The sequence below is a fragment of the Ranitomeya imitator genome, chromosome 8, assembly GCF_032444005.1.
Source record: "Ranitomeya imitator isolate aRanImi1 chromosome 8, aRanImi1.pri, whole genome shotgun sequence".
Classification (NCBI taxonomy): domain Eukaryota; kingdom Metazoa; phylum Chordata; class Amphibia; order Anura; family Dendrobatidae; genus Ranitomeya; species Ranitomeya imitator.
In genome coordinates, this window is record NC_091289.1 from 61585038 (window position 1) to 61611032 (window position 25995).

The 25995-nt window shown below is 43.6% G+C and overlaps 1 protein-coding gene across 1 annotated transcript in view; it reads right to left on the bottom strand.

Moving 5' to 3' along the window:
• The window catches only part of DMC1 (DNA meiotic recombinase 1), a 286638-nt gene that overhangs the window by 162652 nt on the left and 97991 nt on the right, over nucleotides 1–25995 (bottom strand). The window contains exon 5 of the mRNA XM_069737606.1: nucleotides 4530–4571. Coding sequence (XP_069593707.1) covers nucleotides 4530–4571 — 42 coding nt within the window. The remainder of the gene's footprint in view (nucleotides 1–4529; nucleotides 4572–25995) is intronic.

The following is a 25995-nucleotide window of genomic DNA, read 5'->3' on the forward strand; positions in this document are numbered from 1 at the left end:
TGATAATCAGACAAGAACTCTGGGACCTCAGAAGGGGTGGATGACGAAATCGACAAAAATGGAACATCACCATGTACCCCCTGACAACCCCAGCTGGATACCGACATGGAATTCCAATCCAATACTGGATTATGGGTTTGTAGCCATGGCAACCCCAACACGACCACATCATGCAGATTATGCAACACCAGAAAGCGAATAACTTCCTGATGTGCAGGAGCCATGCACATGGTCAGCTGGGCCCAGTACTGAGGTTTATTCTTGGCCAAAGGTGTAGCATCAATTCCTCTCAATGGAATAGGACACCGCAAAGGCTCCAAGAAAAACCCACAACGTTTAGCATAATCCAAATCCATCAGATTTAGGGCAGCGCCTGAATCCACAAACGCCATGACAGAAAACGACGACAAAGAGCATATCAAGGTAATGGACAGAAGGAATTTGGACTGTACAGTACCAATGACGGCAGACCTAGCGGACCGCTTAGTGCGCTTAGGACAATCAGAAATAGCATGAGTGGAATCACCACAGTAGAAACATAGCCCATTCAGACGTCTGTATTCCTGCCGTTCCACTCTGGTCATAGTCCTATCGCACTGCATAGGCTCAGGTTTAACCTCAGGCAATACCGCCAAATGGTGCACAGATTTACGCTCGCGCAAGCGTCTACCGATCTGAATGGCTAAAGACAAAGACTCATTCAAACCAGCAGGCATAGGAAATCCCACCATGACAACCTTAAGAGCCTCAGAGAGACCCTTTCTGAACAAAGCTGCCAGCGCAGATTCATTCCACTGAGTGAGTACTGACCATTTCCTAAATTTCTGACAATATACTTCTATATCATCCTGACCCTGGCACAAAGCCAGCAAATTTTTCTCAGCCTGATCCACTGAATTAGGCTCATCGTACAGTAATCCCAGTGCCAGGAAAAACGCATCGACACTACTCAATGCAGGGTCTCCTGGCGCAAGAGAAAATGCCCAGTCTTGAGGGTCGCCGCGCAAAAAAGAAATAATAATCAAAACCTGTTGAATAGGATTACCAGAAGAATGAGGTTTCAAGGCCAGAAATAGCTTACAATTATTTTTGAAACTTGGAAACTTAGTTCTATCTCCAAAAAACAAATCAGGAATAGGAATTCTTGGTTCTAACATAGATTTCTGATCAATAGTATCTTGAATCTTTTGTACATTTATAACGAGATTATCCATTGAAGAGCACAGACCCTGAAAATCCATGTCCACACCTGTATCCAGAAACACCCAAATGTCTAGGGGAAAAAAAAAAAAAAAAAAGTGAACACAGAGCAGAGAAAAAAAAAAAAATGATGTCAGAACTTTTTCTTTCCCTCTATTGAGAATCATTAGTTGGCTCCTAGTACTGTTATGTCTGCTAATGAAAGGTGTAATGAAGGCAATCCAGAGACACAGTGTGCCTAGCGATCAGAGCGCACACAGTGATCTGACAAATACCCAAAAACAAAAGAACGAGCTCTGAGACGTGGAAACTCTGTAGACTGCACACCTGATCCTATCCTAAACACAACTAAAAGTGGCTGTGGATTGCGCCTAACCACTGCCTATGCAACTCGGCACAGCCTAAGAAACTAGCTAGCCTGAAGATAGAAAAATAGGCCTGACTTGCCCCCAGAGAAATACCCCAAAGGAAAAGGCAGCCCCCCACATATAATGACTGTGAGTAAGATGAAAAGACAAAACGTAGGGATGAAATAGATTCAGCAAAGTGGGGCCCGATATTCTTAGACAGAGCGAGGACAGTAAAGCGAACTTTGCAGTCTACAAAAAACCCTAAAGCAAAACCCACACAAAGGGGGAAAAAAAGACCCACTGTGCCGAACTAACGGCACGGCGGTACACCCTTTGCGTCTCAGAGCTTCCAGCAAAACAAAAGACAAGCTGGACAGAAAAAAGGCAACAAAATAGCAAAAAAGCACTTAGCTATACAGAGCAGCAGGTCACAGGAACAATCAGGAGAAGCTCAGATCCAACACTGGAACATTGACTAGGAGCAAGGATAGCAGCATCAGGTGGAGTTAAGTAACGAAGCAGCTAATGAGCTCACCAGAACACCTGAGGAAGGAAGCTCAGAAGCTGCAGTACCACTTGTGACCACAGGAGTGAATTCAGCCACAGAATTCACAACAGGGTACCTTTCCCCGGTATGGTGATGCAGCAGCCCGGTAAGCAGCAGAGCCAGTTGAATCCTGCGGTGGCAGAGGTGTGGCGGCAGAGGAGGCGCAGTAAGCGGGGTCCCTTTCTCCGGTGAGGTGATGCAGCAGCCTGGTAAGCAGCAGAGCTGGGTGAATCCTGTTGTTATCGGTGGGGGCGGCCATCTTCCTGAGGCCGCGCGTGTGCAGATGAAGCGCTCTGCTTCCCGGGGCTTCAGGAAAATGGCCGCGGGAGGCCGCGCGTGCGCAGATGGAGATCGCGGCGGCCATTTTCCTGAAGCCCCGGGAAGCAGAGCGTTCCATCTGCGCACACGCAGCCTCAGGAAAATGGCCGCCACCACCAATAACAACAGGATTCACCCGGCTCTGCTGCTTACCGGGCTGCTGCATCACCTCACCGGAGAAAGGGACCCCGCTTACTGCGCCTCCTCTGCCGCCACATCTCTGCCGCCACACCTCTGCCGCCGCACCTCTGCCACTGCACCTCTGCCGCCATGGTAAGCCTGCATTGCGACTATTAGACGCACCCCCCATTTTCCCCCCTTTTTTGGGGGGGAAAAAGTGCGTCTTGTAGTCCGAAAAATACGGTAATCCCTGATACAGTGGGTCTACCAGGAGGGCAAACCTTGTCTTTATGTAGTTTTGGAATATGGTAGAAAATTGCTTTACTGGGATTTTTGTTGAAGCTATAGCAAAACTCTTTTTTGTTCAAAATACCTAAAGATTTACCTTTTTGGGCTAGAATATTTAATTTACTAATATAGTGGGCAGTGGGATCATGGTTTAGTTTTTTATACGTAATCAAGTCTCCCAAAAGTCTCAAGAACTCTTGGTGGCACTTGAATATTCCTGAATCGGATTAAACATAGATGGATTGGCCAGAGAAGTATGTACAAACCCAGATGTGTACTCAAACTTCTATGTACTCAAAAGGTATGTAAATCTATATTAAACAATAGAACTGATGTATAAAACGACAACTAATACAGTTTCTTAAAGAAGGCATACCTATGTATGACGGAACTCTGAACCACTAATTAATTGGTCTCCCTATGAGTTAGTTAACCATATTGGGTAACGATGCTTATTCTTAATTGCATTTGGAAACGTGTGCATATATGGTTATCTGCCAATAACCATTCCTTTTAGCGTGGTAGTTTTTATGCATTGGGTATTATTCACTTCTATATATCTGGCAGAGCTTGGCACAGTCCCTGTCTAAATACCAGCAGCTTTTCTTTGTTTGTTTTAGAATATATAGCGCCAGTGTGATTTTTATTATACGAGTACTCATTATAACCTATGGTGCTATTCATATGTTCATGTTTTTCCACAGACCATGTGTCCATGCAAAACACCTGGAGACATGTCCATTTTTTTTTCGGCAACACACATGAAAAGGGACAATATAAGTCTATAGGTCCACGAAAAACATGTACAGCCTAAATACTGTCTATTTTCCTAAGTATATGAGAAGCTTTTTAATCTATTTCTTTCCTTATCCATCTGTGTAAACACTGATGACACACTGATGGTAAAAACGGACACACGATTAACACATTGATGGTAAAAATGGACACATGGATGATAAGCTGAAGGTAAAAACGGACACACGGACCATACACTGGTGACACAATGATGCCAATCACTGATGACACCAGTACCATTTTTTCACCTACGTGTTTAAATACGGACATCTGAATGAGGCCTAAGTGTTCTAGATGTCTAGCAGTACATTTATGGTACAGGGAGGGCATAGTAAACAGAGGGCTAGTAATATAATACTTTTAAAAAATTCTACCAAAGGTGCAAAGCAAAGCACACACTGTGCAGTACGTTGGCAATTTTTGTTCATGATTTGTACAGAAAGCAGGTGTATGGTGTTTATGTTTGAATAGATCAGTCTTTATAATATACTAGATTGTGGCCCGATTCTAACGCATCGGGTATTCTAGAATATGCATGTCCCCATAGTATATGGACAATGATGATTCCAGAATTTGCGGCAGACTGTGCCCGTCGCTGATTGGTCGAGGCTACCTTTATGACATCTTCGTCGCCATGGCAACCATTATGACATCATCGTCGCTGTGCCCGATGCTGATTGGTCGAGGCCTGGCGGCCTCGGCCAATCAGAGACGCGGGATGTCTACGTCCTTTATGACATCATCGTCGCTGTGCCCGTTGCTGATTGGTCGAGGCCGCCAGGCCTCGACCAATCAGAGAGCCGGGATTTCCAGGACAGACAGACAGACAGACGGAAAAACCCTTAGGCAATTATATATATAGATAAGTATATTCTGAGAGAAATTTAATGCAAAGAAACCTAAAAACCTACCACAAAGTGTATGAGACAGCTGAGTCTTCCCAGTTCGGAATTCTGAATATTAGGGAGAGAAAATATAACAATTGTATGTCTAAATATGAGTATATAATTTATTACAATAAACATTTTTTTTGTTCTGTAAGTTTAAAGATGGCTAGACAAATCTTTGGGTGATAAAATAATAATTTACTGCCAGGCCAGACACATCAGCTAGATGGGGAGAGTAATGAGGACTCCATAAACATAGGGTGATGAGTTTGAATGATTTACAAGTGCTTCTCACAAAATTAGAACATCATCCAAAAGTTAATTTATATTAGTTCTTCAATATAAAAAGTGAAACTCATATATAGAGTCATTACAAACAGAGTGATCTATTTCAAGTGTTTATTTCTATTAACGTTGATGATTATGGCTTATAGCCAATGAAAACCCAAAAGTCATTACTTCAGTAAATTAGAATACTTTATAACACCAGCTTGAAAAATGATTTAAAATCTGAAATGTTGGACTACTAAAATGTATGTTCAGTAAATGCACTCAATACTTGGTCGGGGCTCCTTTTGCATCAATTACTGCATCAATGCGGCGTGACATGGAGGTGATCTGCCTGTGGTACTGCTGAGGTGTTATGGAAGCCCAGCGTGCTTTGATAGCAGCCTTCAGCTCATCTGCATTGTTGGGTCTGGTGTCTCTCATCTTTTATGGGGCTACAGTCAGGTAAGATAGCTGGCCAATCAAACACCGTGATACTGTTGTTTTTAAACTAGGTATTGGTACTTTTGGCACTGTGGTCAGGTGCCAAGTCCTGCTGGAGAATAAAACTTTCATCTCCAAAAAGCTTGTTGGCAGAAGGAAACATGAAGTGCTCTAAAATTTCCTGGTAAACGGCTGCACTGACTTCATAAAAAACAGTTGACCTACACCAGCAGATGACATGGCTCCCCAAACCATCACTGTGGAAACTTCACACTAGACCTCAAGCAGCTTGGGTTGTGGCCTCTTCACTCTTCCTCCAGACTCTGGGAACTTGATTTCCAAATGAAATTGTGCTAAATTTACTTTAATCTGAAAACAACACATTGGACGACTGAGCAACTGTCCAGTTATTTTTCTCCTTGGCCTAGGTAAGACGCTTCTGGCATTGTATATTGGTCATGAGTGGCTTGACACAAGGAATGCAACAATTGTAGCCCATATCCTTGATATGTCTGTGTGTGGTGGCTCTTGAGAAGCAATGACTCCAGCAGCAGTCCACTCCTTGTAAATCTCCCCTAAATTTTAGAATGGCCTTTTCTTAACAATCCTTTCAAGGCTGCGGTTATCCCGGTTGCTTGTGCACCTTTTTTCTACAACACTTTTTCCTTCCACTCAACTTTATATTAAACTGATTGGATACAGCACTCTGTGAGCAGCCAGCTTCTTTAGCAATGTTCTTTTGTGGATTTCCCTCCTTGTGGAGTGTGTCAATGACTGCCGTATGGACATGTGTCAAGTCAGCAGTCTTCCCCATGATTGTGGAGACTACTGAAATAAACTAAGGAACCTTTTTAAACACTGAAGAAGCCTTTGCAGGTAGTTTTTGTTATTTATTTTAATTTACTGAGAATATGACTTTTGGGGTTTAATTGGCTGTAAGCCATAATCATTAACATTAACAGAAATAAACACTTGAAAATATCATTCTGTTTGTAATGACTCTATATAATGTATGAGTTTCACTTTTTGTATTGAAGAACTAAAATAAATTAAATTTTTGATGATATTCTAATTTCTTGAGAAGCACTTGTATATCTTACTTTTTTAACCAATCCCATCCAGTGAAAATCACCAAATTAGCTTTTGTCCCCAAAGTAACATTGATTTTATGAATTTGTGTAGAAAATATACTGTATTACTTAATTTAAACAATTATCTTTTTTATATAATGGCTCATAAGCCACTAGTCATCTATGTCCAGGCTCAAGTTAATTGTGCACCTGTGTCTCAGCCTGTCTCACCCTTCATCTTTGGTGCGGGTTTGGCAGTGTGGAAGCCAGATCTGAAATGTCCGCACTGGACCTGATCGGCCTTTACCTGCGCTTGCCTTTCCTGGCACCAAGGGAGTGATTCTGAAAATGCTCCAGGTACAGTTCGCATTTAATGTGGTCCTTTTTTTTTTTTTTTATACATTCAGGAAGCCATAATGGCACAACGTAAATAAAATACGAAGATTAGGACTGCCCCATTATGAGATTGCCGTGAAGTGGCGGGGTAGCTCAAAGAATTGATCAATTGTTTGCTAAATGTCTCATATTTGAAATACAGTTAGAATTTATGTGCAATTGCACTTCAGTTATTGCGTTCTGACCATAAGCAGTGCTGGCTTCTTCCCTTTTTGTTTTTGCTTTGCATTGGTATGTGGCTGACCACCACTGTTGCCGCGCACGCTGGGTTATGTGCGCCGTTCTTTCTGTGTTCACTGTGATTGATAGGCTGCTGTGCACACACACAGCAGCCCTGCCCTGCCTCAGGCTCAAGTTAATTGTGCACCTGTGTCTCAGCCTGTCTCACCCTTCATCTTTGGTGCGGGTTTGGCAGTGTGGAAGCCAGATCTGAAATGTCCGCACTGGACCTGATCGGCCTTTACCTGCGCTTGCCTTTCCTGGCACCAAGGGAGTGATTCTGAAAATGCTCCAGGTACAGTTCGCATTTAATGTGGTCCTTTTTTTTTTTTTTTATACATTCAGGAAGCCATAATGGCACAACGTAAATAAAATACGAAGATTAGGACTGCCCCATTATGAGATTGCCGTGAAGTGGCGGGGTAGCTCAAAGAATTGATCAATTGTTTGCTAAATGTCTCATATTTGAAATACAGTTAGAATTTATGTGCAATTGCACTTCAGTTATTGCGTTCTGACCATAAGCAGTGCTGGCTTCTTCCCTTTTTGTTTTTGCTTTGCATTGGTATGTGGCTGACCACCACTGTTGCCGCGCACGCTGGGTTATGTGCGCCGTTCTTTCTGTGTTCACTGTGATTGATAGGCTGCTGTGCACACACACAGCAGCCCTGCCCTGCCTCAGGCTCAAGTTAATTGTGCACCTGTGTCTCAGCCTGTCTCACCCTTCATCTTTGGTGCGGGTTTGGCAGTGTGGAAGCCAGATCTGAAATGTCCGCACTGGACCTGATCGGCCTTTACCTGCGCTTGCCTTTCCTGGCACCAAGGGAGTGATTCTGAAAATGCTCCAGGTACAGTTCGCATTTAATGTGGTCCTTTTTTTTTTTTTTTATACATTCAGGAAGCCATAATGGCACAACGTAAATAAAATACGAAGATTAGGACTGCCCCATTATGAGATTGCCGTGAAGTGGCGGGGTAGCTCAAAGAATTGATCAATTGTTTGCTAAATGTCTCATATTTGAAATACAGTTAGAATTTATGTGCAATTGCACTTCAGTTATTGCGTTCTGACCATAAGCAGTGCTGGCTTCTTCCCTTTTTGTTTTTGCTTTGCATTGGTATGTGGCTGACCACCACTGTTGCCGCGCACGCTGGGTTATGTGCGCCGTTCTTTCTGTGTTCACTGTGATTGATAGGCTGCTGTGCACACACACAGCAGCCCTGCCCTGCCTCAGGCTCAAGTTAATTGTGCACCTGTGTCTCAGCCTGTCTCACCCTTCATCTTTGGTGCGGGTTTGGCAGTGTGGAAGCCAGATCTGAAATGTCCGCACTGGACCTGATCGGCCTTTACCTGCGCTTGCCTTTCCTGGCACCAAGGGAGTGATTCTGAAAATGCTCCAGGTACAGTTCGCATTTAATGTGGTCCTTTTTTTTTTTTTTTATACATTCAGGAAGCCATAATGGCACAACGTAAATAAAATACGAAGATTAGGACTGCCCCATTATGAGATTGCCGTGAAGTGGCGGGGTAGCTCAAAGAATTGATCAATTGTTTGCTAAATGTCTCATATTTGAAATACAGTTAGAATTTATGTGCAATTGCACTTCAGTTATTGCGTTCTGACCATAAGCAGTGCTGGCTTCTTCCCTTTTTGTTTTTGCTTTGCATTGGTATGTGGCTGACCACCACTGTTGCCGCGCACGCTGGGTTATGTGCGCCGTTCTTTCTGTGTTCACTGTGATTGATAGGCTGCTGTGCACACACACAGCAGCCCTGCCCTGCCTCAGGCTCAAGTTAATTGTGCACCTGTGTCTCAGCCTGTCTCACCCTTCATCTTTGGTGCGGGTTTGGCAGTGTGGAAGCCAGATCTGAAATGTCCGCACTGGACCTGATCGGCCTTTACCTGCGCTTGCCTTTCCTGGCACCAAGGGAGTGATTCTGAAAATGCTCCAGGTACAGTTCGCATTTAATGTGGTCCTTTTTTTTTTTTTTTATACATTCAGGAAGCCATAATGGCACAACGTAAATAAAATACGAAGATTAGGACTGCCCCATTATGAGATTGCCGTGAAGTGGCGGGGTAGCTCAAAGAATTGATCAATTGTTTGCTAAATGTCTCATATTTGAAATACAGTTAGAATTTATGTGCAATTGCACTTCAGTTATTGCGTTCTGACCATAAGCAGTGCTGGCTTCTTCCCTTTTTGTTTTTGCTCAGTAAGGGTACCGTCACACACTGCCATTTCGATCGCTACGACGGTACAATTCGTGACGTTCCAGCGATATCGTTACGATATCACTGTGTCTGACACGCAGCAGCGATCAGGGATCCTGCTGAGAATCGTACGTCGTAGCAGATCGTTTAGAACTTTCTTTCGTCGCTGGATCTCCCGCTGGCATCGCTAGATCGGTGTGTGTGACACCGATCTAGCGATGCGATCTAGCGATGTGTTCGCTTGTAACCAGGGTAAACATCGGGTTACTAAGCGCAGGGCCGCGCTTAGTAACCCGATGTTTACCCTGGTTACAAGCGTAAAACTAAAAAAAAACAAACAGCACATACTTACGTTCTGGTGTCCGTCAGGTCCCTTGCCGTCTGCTTCCCGCACTCACTGACTGCCGGCCGTAAAGTGAAAGCAGAGCACAGCGGTGACGTCACCGCTGTGCTGTGCTTTCACTTTCACTTTACGGCCGGCAGTCAGTGAGTGCGGGAAGCAGACGGCAAGGGACCTGACGGACACCGGAATGTAAGTATGTGCTGTTTGTTTTTTTTTACGCTGGTAACCAGGGTAAACATCGGGTTACTAAGCGCGGTCCTGCGCTTAGTAACCCGATGTTTACCCTGGTTACCCGGGGACCTCGGCATCGTTGGTCGCTGGAGAGCTGTCTGTGTGACAGCTCCCCAGCGACCACACTACGATTTACCTACGATCACGGCCAGGTCATATCGCTGGTCGTGATTGTAGGTAAATCGTATATAGTGTGACGGTACCCTAAGTCTTAGTGGATAACTTAGTCTAAGTGGATAAAAGAGGAGAACAAGTTTGTCATTGTTTTAGAGCTTGTTGTATAGGAAAGAATGGACAGAGAAACTAATCCAATAATGCTGAAAAAGTTCTGGCCAAAATACATCTAAAATGTTACCATGCTTCCAACAACAGGTGACTAATGGGAATTTCCACCCTTATAACACATTATTTGGAGCCTCTCCTTTGATTATATAGTGCACCATGCTGTCAGGAGGATATATACTAAGACTGCCAATTTATTCACCTGTCTTAAGCCAGAGTAAAATGCATCAAATGTATGCAACTCTCTGGCTTGTATTATATGTTATGGTTGCTAATGACAGGTGTTATGAAGGCAATCCAGAAACACAGTGTGCATAGCGATCAGAGCGCACACAGTGATCTGACAAATACCCAAAAATACAAGAACGAGCTCTGAGACGTGGAAACTCTGTAGACTGCACACCTGATCCTATCCTAAACACAACTAAAAGCGGCTGTGGATTGCGCCTAACAACTACCTAGGCAACTCGGCACAGCCTAAGAAACTAGCTAGCCTGAAGATAGAAAAATAGGCCTGACTTGCCCCAGAGAAATTCCCCAAAGGAAAAGGCAGCCCCCCACATATAATGACTGTGAGTAAGATGAAAAGACAAAACGTAGGGATGAAATAGATTCAGCAAAGTGGGGCCCGATATTCTAGGACAGAGCGAGGACAGTAAAGCGAACTTTGCAGTCTACAAAAAACCCTAAAGCAAAACCACGCAAAGGGGCAAAAAAAAAAACCCACCGTGCCGAACTAACGGCACGGCGGTACACCCTTTGCGTCTCAGAGCTTCCAGCAAAACAAAAGACAAGCTGGACAGAAAAAAAGCAACAAAAAAGCAAAAAGCACTTAGCATTACAGAGCAGCAGGTCACAGGAACAATCAGGAGAAGCTCAGATCCAACACTGAAACATTGACAAGGAGCAAGGATAGCAGCATCAGGCGGAGTTAAGTAATGAAGCAGTTAACGAGCTCACCAGAACACCTGAGGGAGGAAGCTCAGAAGCTGCAGTACCACTTGTGACCACAGGAGTGAATTCAGCCACAGAATTCACAACAGTACCCCCCCCCTTGAGGAGGGGTCACCGAACCCTCACCAGAGCCCCCAGGCCGACCAGGATGAGCCGCATGAAAGGCACGAACAAGATCGGAAGCATGAACATCAGAGGCAAAAACCCAGGAATTATCTTCCTGAGCATAACCCTTCCATTTAACCAGATACTGGAGTTTCCGTCTAGAAACACGAGAATCCAAAATCTTCTCCACAATATACTCCAATTCCCCCTCCACCAAAACCGGGGCAGGAGGCTCAACAGATGGAACCATAGGTGCCACGTATCTCCGCAACAACGACCTATGGAATACATTATGTATGGAAAAGGAGTCTGGGAGGGTCAAACGAAAAGACACAGGATTGAGAACCTCAGAAATCCTATACGGACCAATAAAACGAGGTTTAAATTTAGGAGAGGAAACCTTCATAGGAATATGACGAGAAGATAACCAAACCAGATCCCCAACACGAAGTCGGGGACCCACCCGGCGTCTGCGATTAGCGAAAAGTTGAGCTTTCTCCTGGAACAAGATCAAATTGTCCACTACCTGAGTCCAGATCTGCTGCAACCTATCCACCACAGAATCCACACCAGGACAGTCCGAAGACTCAACCTGTCCTGAAGAGAAACGAGGATGGAACCCAGAATTGCAAAAAAATGGAGAAACCAAGGTAGCCGAGCTGGCCCGATTATTAAGGGCGAACTCAGCCAACGGCAAAAAGGACACCCAATCATCCTGGTCTGCAGAAACAAAACATCTCAGATATGTTTCCAAGGTCTGATTGGTTCGTTCGGTCTGGCCATTAGTCTGAGGATGGAAAGCCGAGGAAAAGGATAGGTCAATGCCCATCCTACCACAAAAGGCTCGCCAAAACCTTGAAACAAACTGGGAACCTCTGTCAGAAACAATATTCTCAGGAATGCCATGCAACCGAACCACATGCTGAAAGAACAAAGGTACCAAATCAGAGGAGGAAGGCAATTTAACCAAGGGCACCAGATGGACCATTATAGAAAAGCGATCACAGACCACCCAAATGACTGACATCTTTTGAGAAACGGGAAGGTCAGAAATGAAATCCATCGAAATATGTGTCCAAGGCCTCTTTGGGACCGGCAAGGGCAAAAGCAACCCACTGGCACGAGAACAGCAGGGCTTAGCCCTAGCACAAATCCCACAGGTCTGCACAAAAGTACGTACATCCCGTGACAGAGATGGCCACCAGAAGGATCTAGCCACTAACTCTCTGGTACCAAAGATTCCAGGATGACCAGCCAACACCGAACAATGAAGTTCAGAGATAAGTTTATTAGTCCACCTATCAGGGACGAACAGTTTCTCTGCTGGACAACGATCAGGTTTATTCGCCTGAAATTTTTGCAGCACCCGCCGCAAATCAGGGGAGATGGCAGACACAATGACTCCTTCCTTGAGGATACCCGCTGGCTCAGATAAACCCGGAGAGTCGGGCACAAAACTCCTAGACAGAGCATCCGCCTTCACATTTTTAGAGCCCGGAAGGTACGAAATCACAAAGTCGAAGCGGGCAAAAAATAACGACCAACGGGCCTGTCTAGGATTCAAGCGCTTGGCAGACTCGAGATAAGTCAAGTTCTTATGATCAGTCAATACCACCACGCGATGCTTAGCTCCTTCAAGCCAATGACGCCACTCCTCGAATGCCCACTTCATGGCCAGCAACTCTCGATTGCCCACATCATAATTACGCTCAGCGGGCGAAAACTTCCTGGAAAAGAAAGCACATGGTTTCATCACTGAGCAATCAGAACCTCTCTGTGACAAAACCGCCCCTGCTCCAATCTCAGAAGCATCAACCTCGACCTGGAACGGAAGAGAAACATCTGGCTGACACAACACAGGGGCAGAACAAAAACGACGCTTCAACTCCTGAAAAGCTTCCACAGCAGCAGAAGACCAATTAACCAAATCAGCACCCTTCTTGGTCAAATCGGTCAATGGTTTGGCAATGCTAGAAAAATTACAGATGAAGCGACGATAAAAATTAGCAAAGCCCAGGAACTTTTGCAGACTTTTCAGAGATGTCGGCTGAATCCAATCCTGGATGGCTTGGACCTTAACTGGATCCATCTCGATAGTAGAAGGGGTAAAGATGAACCCCAAAAATGAAACTTTCTGCACACCGAAGAGACACTTTGATCCCTTCACAAACAAAGAGTTAGCACGCAGGACCTAAAAAACCATTCTGACCTGCTTCACATGAGACTCCCAATCATCTGAGAAGATCAAAATGTCATCCAAGTAAACAATCAGGAATTTATCCAGATACTCACGGAAGATGTCATGCATAAAAGACTGAAACACAGATGGAGCATTGGCAAGTCCGAACGGCATCACTAGATACTCAAAATGACCCTCGGGCGTATTGAATGCAGTTTTCCATTCATTTCCTTGCCTGATTCTCACCAGATTATACGCACCACGAAGATCTATCTTAGTGAACCAACTAGCCCCCTTAATCCGAGCAAACAAGTCAGATAACAATGGCAAGGGATACTGAAATTTAACAGTGATCTTATTAAGAAGGCGGTAATCAATACACGGTCTCAGCGAACCATCCTTCTTGGCTACAAAGAAGAACCCTGCTCCCAGTGGTGATGACGATGGGCGAATATGTCCCTTCTCCAGGGATTCCTTCACATAACTGCGCATAGCGGCGTGTTCGGGCACGGATAAATTAAATAATCGACCTTTAGGGAATTTACTACCAGGAATCAAATTGATAGCACAATCACAATCCCTATGCGGAGGTAGAGCATCGGACTTGGGCTCTTCAAATACATCCTGATAATCAGACAAGAACTCTGGGACCTCAGAAGGGGTGGATGACGAAATCGACAAAAATGGAACATCACCATGTACCCCCTGACAACCCCAGCTGGATACCGACATGGAATTCCAATCCAATACTGGATTATGGGTTTGTAGCCATGGCAACCCCAACACGACCACATCATGCAGATTATGCAACACCAGAAAGCGAATAACTTCCTGATGTGCAGGAGCCATGCACATGGTCAGCTGGGCCCAGTATTGAGGTTTATTCTTGGCCAAAGGTGTAGCATCAATTCCTCTCAATGGAATAAGACACCGCAAAGGCTCCAAGAAAAACCCACAACGTTTAGCATAATCCAAATCCATCAGATTCAGGGCAGCGCCCGAATCCACAAACGCCATGACAGAAAACGACGACAAAGAGCATATCAAGGTAATGGACAGAAGGAATTTGGACTGTACAGTACCAATGACGGCAGACCTAGCGGACTGCTTAGTGCGCTTAGGACAATCAGAAATAGCATGAGTGGAATCACCACAGTAGAAACACAGACCATTCAGACGTCTGTATTCCTGCCGTTCAACTCTAGTCATAGTCCTATCGCACTGCATAGGCTCAGGTTTAACCTCAGGCAGTACCGCCAAATGGTGCACAGATTTACGCTCGCGCAAGCGTCGACCGATCTGAATGGCCAAAGACAAAGACTCATTCAAACCAGCAGGCATAGGAAATCCCACCATGACATCCTTAAGAGCCTCAGAGAGACCCTTTCTGAACAAAGCTGCCAGCGCAGATTCATTCCACTGAGTGAGTACTGACCATTTCCTAAATTTCTGACAATATACTTCTATATCATCCTGACCCTGGCACAAAGCCAGCAAATTTTTCTCAGCCTGATCCACTGAATTAGGCTCATCGTACAGCAATCCGAGCACCAGGAAAAACGCATCGACACTACTCAATGCAGGGTCTCCTGGCGCAAGAGAAAATGCCCAGTCTTGAGGGTCGCCGCGCAAAAAAGAAATAATAATCAAAACCTGTTGAATAGGATTACCAGAAGAATGAGGTTTCAAGGCCAGAAATAGCTTACAATTATTTTTGAAACTTAGAAACTTAGTTCTATCTCCAAAAAACAAATCAGGAATAGGAATTCTTGGTTCTAACAAAGATTTCTGATCAATAGTATCTTGAATTTTTTGTACATTTATAACGAGATTATCCATTGAAGAGCACAGACCCTGAATATCCATGTCCACACCTGTGTCCAGAATCACCCAAATGTCTAGGGGAAAAAAAAAAAGTGAACACAGAGCAGAAAAAAAAAAAATGATGTCAGAACTTTTTCTTTCCCTCTATTGAGAATCATTAGTTTGGCTCCTTGTACTGTTATGGTTGCTAATGACAGGTGTTATGAAGGCAATCCAGAAACACAGTGTGCATAGCGATCAGAGCGCACACAGTGATCTGACAAATACCCAAAAATACAAGAACGAGCTCTGAGACGTGGAAACTCTGTAGACTGCACACCTGATCCTATCCTAAACACAACTAAAAGCGCCTGTGGATTGCGCCTAACAACTACCTAGGCAACTCGGCACAGCCTAAGAAACTAGCTAGCCTGAAGATAGAAAAATAGGCCTGACTTGCCCCAGAGAAATTCCCCAAAGGAAAAGGCAGCCCCCCACATATAATGACTGTGAGTAAGATGAAAAGACAAAACGTAGGGATGAAATAGATTCAGCAAAGTGGGGCCCGATATTCTAGGACAGAGCGAGGACAGTAAAGCGAACTTTGCAGTCTACAAAAAACCCTAAAGCAAAACCACGCAAAGGGGCAAAAAAAAAAACCCACCGTGCCGAACTAACGGCACGGCGGTACACCCTTTGCGTCTCAGAGCTTCCAGCAAAACAAAAGACAAGCTGGACAGAAAAAAAGCAACAAAAAAGCAAAAAGCACTTAGCTATACAGAGCAGCAGGTCACAGGAACAATCAGGAGAAGCTCAGATCCAACACTGAAACATTGACAAGGAGCAAGGATAGCAGCATCAGGCGGAGTTAAGTAATGAAGCAGTTAACAAGCTCACCAGAACACCTGAGGGAGGAAGCTCAGAAGCTGCAGTACCACTTGTGACCACAGGAGTGAATTCAGCCACAGAATTCACAACAATTATAGTAAACTTGTTTTGCTGTCAGGCCCCAGCCCTACAACTAAACAATACCACTTTTCAGTCATAGACTTAAATTAGGAAACAGAGTTAAAAAAATATGCAAATATGGACTCAATTATTTACTTTTTTAATCCGTAGCTGTATTTTGAACTGGAAACAATAGCGAATTAGACATCTCTACTGTTCCCAACACACAGACAAATACGTACAAAAAAAATTCAGAGTCTAGAGTTGTATGTTTTGAACTCTTTTTAAGAATTGAAGTCATATACTATAGCCCCATCGGAAGTTTGTGCAAATCACATCTTTTTAACACCCAATCCATTGAAGCCAATATCCTCTGTGTGAAAAATAAAACAATGAAGCAACATCATCCTCACCTGTCCCGGACATGACGATAATAATACATTAGTCCATAGATGCGTCTATCTCTGCTACATATAAATGGCAGACTGAATTGTTGCATGCTGCGACAATACAGCTTGCCTTTCAGCAGAGACACTGAGCTGTGCGTGCTTGCGCAGATCAGTGAATCGTGGTGACGTGATAAGGTTCAGCGGAATTCATATCCAATGAACCCCTTTCACCTCACTGACATCACTACGAGCATGAGAAAGTTCTCATGATCGTGGTGCTGTCTGGAAAGTCATCAGAGTTCAGAGTCAATGAACTCCATTAATCTCAATGACATCAGCGAGAGCGCTGTGAGAACTTTTCCCACGCTGATGTAATTGAGGTGAATAAAGCCATTTTTTTCAGAAAATAATTTATTTAGTAATAAATTACATGTATGGTAGGCTATACTTGCAAAGCACTGATTATAGATCTCAATCACATAGTTCTATCTATCAAAATATATATGTATATATGCAGCTCTAGCAAAAATTAAGAGACCATTGCAAAATGTTCAGTTTGTCTGATTTTTCTCTTTATAGGTATTTGTTGGAATTAATTAGAGACATACCTGTGGATGTATTTTAATGCACACCTCAAACACACTGCTTTTTTGAGTAGCATCATGGGAAAGTCTCAAGAAATCAGCCAAGATATCAGGAAGAGAATTGTGGACATCCCTAAGTCTGGTTCATCCTTGGGTACAATTTCAAGATACCTGAAGGTGCCTCTTTCATCTGTACAAATGGTGCCCCCACTCGTCGGTGACTGTCCCTTAATACTGTCCCTTTTACGTATTCAAATAAAAGGAGATGTTCACCGATCCTTTTTCGGAACTCCCTTTTAGTCTTCCCCACATACTCTAAACCACATTCACAGGTGGCCTTGTATACCACACCTTTTGTGCGACAATTTATGAAATGTCGGATAGAGTAGGAGGTGCCCGTTACATTGCTCAAAAAAACCTTTGTAGACGTGATTGAGGCACATGCTTTACAACCCCCACATTTGTAGCAGCCCTTCGTCTGGTTTAACCAGGTGGAGCTATTCATTGGTTGATAATGGCTGTGAACCAATCTCTCTGATAAAGATCTGCCTTTTTTATAGGTGATCTGTGGATATATTGAAATGTGTTTCTTTATGTCACTGTCCATCTGGAGTATAGGCCAATGTTTTAGGAGAACATTCTTGATGGCACTGGCTCCATTGGAAAATCTAGTGATGAAGCGAATGACATTGTCTTCATCGGACTTAGGTTTTGGTATCAATAGCTGTTTTCTTTCCTTTTTGGCCAACTCCTTGAAGGCCTTATTCAAAATTCCTTCTAGGTAACCCCTCTCCAAAAACCTATTTTTGAGGTCATCCGCTTGTTCACGGAAAGAGTGCAAGTTAGAGCAATTTCTGCGTATTCTTAGATATTGTCCTTTGGGGATGACTCTTTTCAGTGGGACAGGATGGTTACTCTCCCATCTGAGGAGGGAGTTTGTGGCTGTATCCTTTCTATGGGTCTTTGTTCCTATCTCACCATCCTGCTTTTTTTCAATACAGATGTCCAAGAATGCCAGTTTCGTTGGGTTGGCCTCATAGGTAAAATGAAGGCCTATGTTAATATTGAGGCCCTCAACAAAAATGCCAAATTCTACAGCGATTCCTCTCCAAATTACTAAAACATCATCGATGTATCTTAGCCACAAGACTATCCTCTCATCTGGACAGGATGTAGAATCACTAAAGACCATTGTTTCCTCCCACCAGCCCAGGAGCAGGTTTGCGTATGAGGGCGCACAAGGGCTGCCCATCGCGGTGCCCCTGAGCTTGTGGAAGTACTTCCGGTCAAACAGAAACACATTTTTTGTCAAACCGAATTCCAGAGCTTCTAAAACAAATTTATTATGTTTTTCATATTGAGTCCCTCTGGTGCTAAGGTAGTGGTTCATCAAGCCTTTATCATGTGGGATGGATGAGTATAGTGCCTCCACATCTATACTCCCAAGTATCATATCTGAGTCTAGATAGATACCGTCTAATTTGCCCAAGAGGTCCGTGGTGTCCCGTACAAAAGAATTCAAAGAGCCAACAAACGGTTTTAGGATCCGTTCTATGTATATGCCTAGTTTTTTGGTCAAACTGTTATTACCTGAGACAATGGGTCTTCCTCTTAAGCGATTGGTACCCTTATGAATCTTGGGAAGACAATAGAAAGTTGGAATGACCGGGTTTTTTGGAAGAAGAAAATCTCTCTCGTCATTACCCACCACACCATCATTGTATCCTCTCTCAACAATAAGTTTTAATTCATCCACGAATTCACCCAGGGGGTTTCTAGTCAAAACCCTATAGTCGTTTTTTCTGTCCAAAAGTGAAAGGCATAGGGCATGGTAGTCTGTTGTGTCCATAATGACCACATTCCCCCCTTTATCCGAGGGTTTTATTGTAATGCTGTGGTCCTTCCAAATTGCACAGGCACGCCATTTCACACTTGGAAAGATTATGTGGATTTTTTAGCTGACTATTGGATAAATTCATAATGTCCTCAGTAACCAAATTCAGAAAAATGTCTATAGAACCCAAGTCCCCCGTTGGTGGGGGCATTCTTGAGCTCTTATTTTTTAGACTCGTAAAGGGGCCCAACCCATCAAGGTTGGGGTCTATATGTAAAATCATCCTTAAAACCCATCCTGCGTGATAATATAGGTGAATCTAACGAAAATGTAGAGTTCCTGTGGGTGGAGATAAGGGGAGGGGGAAAAAATAATAAATTACTGATAGGGGTTAGTTATAAGTCTCCAAAAATAATGGAAGCAACGGAGAATAACCTCGTAAAGCAAATAGATGAAGCTGCGACTCAAGGAGAAGTCATTATTATGGGGGACTTCAACTACCCTGAAATAGATTGGAGAACAGAAACCTTCACACTGAAGGAATCAAAACTATGAATTAACACATGTGGAATTATATACTTAACAAAAAGTGTGAAACAACTGAAAATATGTCTTATATTCTAGTTTCTTCAAAGTAGCCAGCTTTTGCTTTGATGACTGCTTTGCACACTCTTGGCATTCTCTTGATGAGCTTCAAGAGGTAGTCACCGGGAATGGTTTTCATTTCACAGGTGTGCCCTGTCAGGTTTAATAAGTGGGATTTCTTGCCTTATAAATGGGGTTGGGACCATCAGTTTTGTTGTGCAGAAGTCTGGTGCATACACAGCTGATACTCCTACTGAATAGACTGTTAGAATTTGTATTAGGTCAAGAAAAAAGCAGCTAAGTAAAGAAAAACGAATGGCCATCATTACTTTAAGAAATGAAGGTCAGTCAGTCCGAAAAATTGGGAAAACTTTGAAAGTGTCCCCAAGTGCAGTTGCAAAAACCATCAAGCGCTACAAAGAAACTGGCTCACATGAGGACCGCCCCAGGAAAGGAAGACCAAGAGTCATCTCTGCTTCTGAGGATAAGTTTATCCGAGTCACCAGCCTCAGAAATCGCAGGTTATCAGCAGCTCAGATTAGAGACCAGGTCAATGCCACACAGAGTTCTAGCAGTAGACACATCTCTACAACAACTGTTAAGAGGAGACTTTGTGCAGCAGGCCTTCATGGTAAAATGGCTGCTAGGAAACCACTGCTAAGGACAGGTAACAAGCAGAAGAGACTTGTTTGGGCTAAAGAACACAAGGAATGGACATTAGACCAGTGGAAATCTGTGCTTTGGTCTGATGAGTCCAAATTTGAACTCTTATGTTCCAACCACCGTGTCTTTGTGCGATGCAGAAAAGGTGAATGGATGGACCCTACATGCCTGGTTCCCACCGTGAAGCATGGAGGAAGGGGTGTGATGGTGTGGGGGTGCTTTGCTGGTGACACTGTTGGGGATTTATTCAAAATTGAAGACATACTGAACCAGCATGGCTACCACAGCATCTTGCAGCGGCATGCTATTCCATCCGGTTTGCGTTTAGTTAGACCATCATTTATTTTTCAACAGGACAATGACCCCAAACACATCTCCAGGCTGTATAAGGGCTATTGGTCCAAGAAGGAGAGTGATGGGGTGGTCACTAGACCTGAACCCAATCGAGATGGTTTGGGATGAGCTGGACCACAGAGTGAAGGCGAAAAGGCCAACAAGTGCTAAGCATTTCTGGGAACTCCTTCAAGATTGTTGGAAGACCATTTCCGGTGACTACCTCTTCAAGCTCATCAAGGGAATGCCAAGAGTGTGCAAAGCAGTCATCAAAGCAAAAGGTGGCTACTTTGAAGAACCTAGAATATAAGACATATTTTCAGTTGTTTCACACTTTTTTGTTAAGTATATAATTCCACATGTGTTAATTCATAGTTTTGATGCCTTCAGTGTGAATTTACAATTTTCATAGTCATGAAAATACAGAAAAATCTTTAAATGAGAAGAAGGTGTGTCCAAACTTTTGGTCTGTACTGTATGTCACACAAAATACTTAATAAGTAACATTTCCCACATGTCTACTTTATATCAGCACAATTTTGGAACCAAAATTTTTTTTTTGTTACAGAGTTATAAGGGTTAAAATTTTACCAGAAATTTCTCATTTTTACACCATTTTTTTAGGGACCACATCACATTTGAAGTCACTTTGAGGGGTCTATATGATAGAAAATACCCAAGTGTGACACCATTCTAAAAACTGCACCCCCCAAGGTGCTCAAAACCACATTCAATAAGTTTATTAACCCTTCAGGTGTTTCACAGGAATGTTTAAAAAACATTGAACATTTAACTTTTTTTCACAAAAAATTTACTTTAGCTCCAATTTGTTTTATTTTACCAAGAATAACAGGAGAAAATGGACCCCAAAAGTTGTTGTACAATTTGTTTGAGTATGCTGATACCCCATATGTGGAGGTAAACCACTGTTTGAGCGCATGACAGAGCTCAGAAGGGTAAGAGGAGAATTTAGACCCCAAAAGTTGTTGTACAATTTGTCCTGAGTACACCGATACCCCATATGTGGGGGTAAACCAATGTTTGGGCGCATGGCAGATCTCGGAATGGAAGGAGCGCCATTTGACTTTTCAATGCAAAATTGACTGGAATTGAGATGGGACGCCATGTCGCGTTTCGAGAGCCCCTGATGTGCCTAAACATTGAAACTCCCCACAAGTGACACCATTTTAGAAAGTAGACCACCTAAGGAACTTATCTAGATGTGAGGTGAGCACTTTGACCCACCAAGTGCTTCACAGAAGTTTATAACGTAGAGCCATAAAAATAAAAAATCATATTTTTTTACAAAAATGATATTTTCGCCCCCAATTTTTAATTTTCCCAAGGGTAACAGAAGAAATTGGACACCAAAAGTTGTTGTGCAATTTGTCCTGAGTACGCTGATACCCCATATGTGGGGATAAACTACTGTTTGGGTGCATGGCAGAGCTCAGAAGGGAAGGAGCGCCGTTTGACTTTTCAATACAAAATTGACTGGAATTGAGATGGGACGCCATGTCGCGCTTGGAAAGCCCCTGATGTGTCTAAACATTGAAACCCCCCACAAGTGACACCATTTTGGAAAGTAGACCCCCCAAGGAACTTATCTAGATGTGTTGTGAGAACTATGAACCCCCAAGTGTTTCACTGCAGTTTATAAAGCAGAGCCGTGAAAATAAAAAATCTTTTTTTTCCACAAAAATTATTTTTTAGCCCCCAGTTTTGTATTTTTCTAAGGGTAACAGGAGAAATTGGACCTCAAAAGTTGTTTTCCAATTTTTCCTGAGTACGCTGATACCCCATATGTGGGAGAAAACTACTGTTTGGGCGCATGGCAGAGCTTGGAAGGGAAGGAGCGCCGTTGGGAATGCAGACTTTGATGGAATAATCTGCAGGCGTCACACTGCGTTTGCAGAGCCCCTGATGTACCTAAACAGTAGAAACCCCCACAAGTGACACCATATTGGAAACTAGACCCCCAAGGAACTTATCTAGATGTGTCGTGAGAACTTTGAACCCCCAAGAGTTTCACTGCAGTTTATTATTATTTTTTAGCCCCACAAATTTTTATTTTCCCAAAAGTAACCAGAGAAATTGGACCCCAAAAGTTGTTGCCCAATTTGTCCGGAGTACGCTGATACCCCATATGTTGGGGTAAACCCCTGTGTAATACCTCTGCTGGCATCACGGCATGGCCTCTCATCTCTCACACACCATCTTACCCACTCCAGGTCATGTTGTGGTCTCTGTGTGCTGCCGGCTCCATGTTCTGTGCCTCTTGCTTTGTGCCTGCTCTCTGCATACTTCCTGGCTGTGTGCATAGGGGGCGGCGCCAGAACTCTCTGGTTCTTATACAATCAGTGCGCACCATTCTAATGTGTTCCTGGCCAATTACCAAGAGGCCTCCAGTATTTAGGGCAGCTTCACTCTGAACTGGGCCTGTGCAATGTGACTGTCTAAAGTCAGATAGTGTATAGCTTCTGAGCTGCCAGGCCTTGCTCTGTGTTACTCCTTCTCTGGAGGCTCTTCTCCTTGCCTTGCCTTGATCTTGTTTGTCTGCCCTCCAGTAGGCTGTATATCCTGGTCTCAGTTTCTGTGTCCTTGCTTTACCTTGTTTTGGTCTGTCCGCCCTCCAGGAGGCAGAATATCCTGGTCCCTGTGTCTTTGTTCTTTTGCCTTGTCTCGTTCCATTACCTTGTCTGAACTTTGTCCTATCTCTGTCTCCTTGTCTGTGGCTTCTTTCCCTGCTGTGTTTTTCCTTGTGTCCTCTCTGTTTGCTTATGCTCCGCACTCTTGCGGCTCTTGTGACTTTGCCTGTGCGCCGCTCTCCTGCAGCTTTACCTCTGCTCTGCACTCCAGCGGTTCCGCTCCATTCTACTCTGCTCCACTCCTGTTGCTGCAGGAATCTCTTGCTGCAGCTCCTCTCCGCATTACTCTCTGCTTAGCTTCTGTTGCTGCTCTATCTCTTGCTGCTCTACCGCTCCTATCTGCAGCCTTGCGGTTCTCTTCCTGTGTGAACAGGTCCCAACCTGTTCCTTCATACTCCTTTCCTTCCAGCTTGTTTCCGTACCTGCATCTCCTGTGTGAACAGGTCCAAACCTGTTCCTTCATACTTCATACCAACCTGCCCTGTGTCTCAGCTGTGCCCTGCCCTTCCCCAACCCTAACTGTAGCCCCAACCCTAACCCTAACTTTATCCCCAACCCTAACCCTAACTTTAGCCCCAACCCTAACTTTAGCCCCGACCATAACCCTAACTGTAGCCCCAACCCTAACCCTAACTGTAGCCCCAAACCTAACCCTAAGTGTGACCCCAACCCTAACTGAAGACCCAATCCTAACTGTAGCCCCAACCCTAACTGTAGCCCTAACCCTAACTTTAGCTCCAACCCTAACCCTAACTTTAGCCCCAACCCTAGCCCTAACCCTAATGGGAAAATGGAAATAAATACATTTTTTAAATTGTATTATTTTTCCCTAACTAAGGGGGTGATGAAGGGGGTTTGATTTACTTTTATAGCGGGTTTTTTAGCAGATTTTTATGATTGGCAGCGGTCACACACTAAAAGGCGCTTTTCATTGCAAAAAAATTGTTTTTGCGTCTCCACATTTTTAAAGCTATAATTTTTCCATATTTTAGTCCATAGAGTCATGTAAGGTCTTGTTTTTTGCGGGACAAGTTGACGTATTTATTAGTACCATTTTCGGGAATGATACATTTTTTGATTACTTTTTATACCGATTTTTGTGAGGCAGAATGACCAAAAACCAGCTATTCATGAATTTCTTTTGTGGGAGGGCGTTTATACCATTCCACCTTTGGTAAAATTGATAAAGCAGTTTTATTCTTTGGGTCAGTACGATTACAGCGATACCTCATTTATATCATTTTTTATGTTTTGGAGCTTTTATACGATAAAAGCTATTTTATATAAAAAATAATTATTTTTGCATCGCTTTATTCTGAGGACTATAACTTTTTTATTTTTTAGTTGATGACTCTGTATGGTGGCTCGTTTTTTGGGGGACATGATGACGTTTTCAGCGGTACCATGGTTATTTATATCCATCTTTTTGATCGCATGTTATTCCACTTTTTGTTTGGCAGTATGATAATAAAGAGTTGTTTTTTGCATAGTTTTTTTTTTACGGTGATCACTGAAGGGGTTAACTAGTGGGACAGTTTTATACGTCAAGTTATTACAGACACGGCAATACTAAATATGTGTACTTTTACTGATTTTTGCTTTTTTTTTATTTAGACAAAGAAATTTATTTATTGGAACAATATTTTTTTTTCTTTATTTAGGATTTTTTTTTTCTTACACATGTAAATATATATTTTTTTTACTTTGTAACATTGCCCCAGGGGGGCCTTCACGTTACAGTGACAGATCGCTGATCTGACACTTTGCAGTGCACTGTGTCAGATCAGTGATCACTCAGGCACTGAAGGAGGCTTGCAGGACCCGGAAGGCCCCTGCGGCCATTTTGGATCCAGGCCTGCAGGGAGGAGGAGGTAGGAGACTCACGGAGCAACGCGATGACATCGCGTTGCTCCGACGGTCTCAGGGAAGTACGCAGGGAGCCCCCTCCCTGTGCGATGCTTTTCCCTATGCCGCCGAAACGCTGCGATCATCTTTGATCGCAGTGTGTCGGGGGTTAATGTGCCAATAGCAGTCCGTGACCGCTCCTGGCACATAGTGCCGGATGTCAGCTGTAATAATCAGCTGGCACCCGGCGGTGATCGGCTGAGCTCCCCCCGTGAGCGCGGCCGATCGCCTATGACGTACTATTCCATCCATGGGAAGAAGGGCCCACCCCACATGGACAGAATAGTACGTCTAATGACAGAAAGGGGTTAAAAATAATCTGGGTGAAATGGTGGATGAGGATGAGGAAAAAGCCAAAAGCTAAATGACTTTTTTTCAACAGTAGTTACACAAGAAAATCCCATGGCAGACAATATGATCAGTGATAACAAAAATTCCTCATTAACTGTCAACTGCTTAACCCAGCAGTAAGTACGGCGTCATCTAAAAATCACTAAAATTGACAAATCTCTGGGCCCGGATGGGATACACCCCCGAGTACTGCAGGAATAAAGTACAGTCATTCATAAACCATTATTTTTTAATCTTTAAAGACTCCATAATAACAGGGTCTGTACCACAGGACTGCCATATAGCAAATGTGGTGCCAATATCAGCATGGGTTTACTAGGAACCGTTCCTGTCAGACTAATCTGATCAATATCTATGAAGAGATAAGTTCCGGACTGGACCAAGGGAACCCAGTGGATGTAGTGTATATGGACTTTTCAAAAGCTTTTGATACGGTGCCACACAAAAGGTTGATACATAAAATGAGAATAATGGGGATAGGGGAAAACATGTGTAAGTGGGTTAAGAGCTGGCTCAGGGATAGGCAACAAAGGGTGGTTATTAATGGAACACACTCGGACTGGGTCGCGGTTAGCAGTGGGGTACCACAGGGGTCAGTATTGGGCCCTCTTCTTTTTAACATCTTTATGAATGACCTTGTGGGGGGGGGCATACAGAGGAGAATTTCAATATTTGCAGATGACACTAAACTCTGCAGGGTAATCAATACAGAGGAGGACAAATTTATATTACAGGAAAATT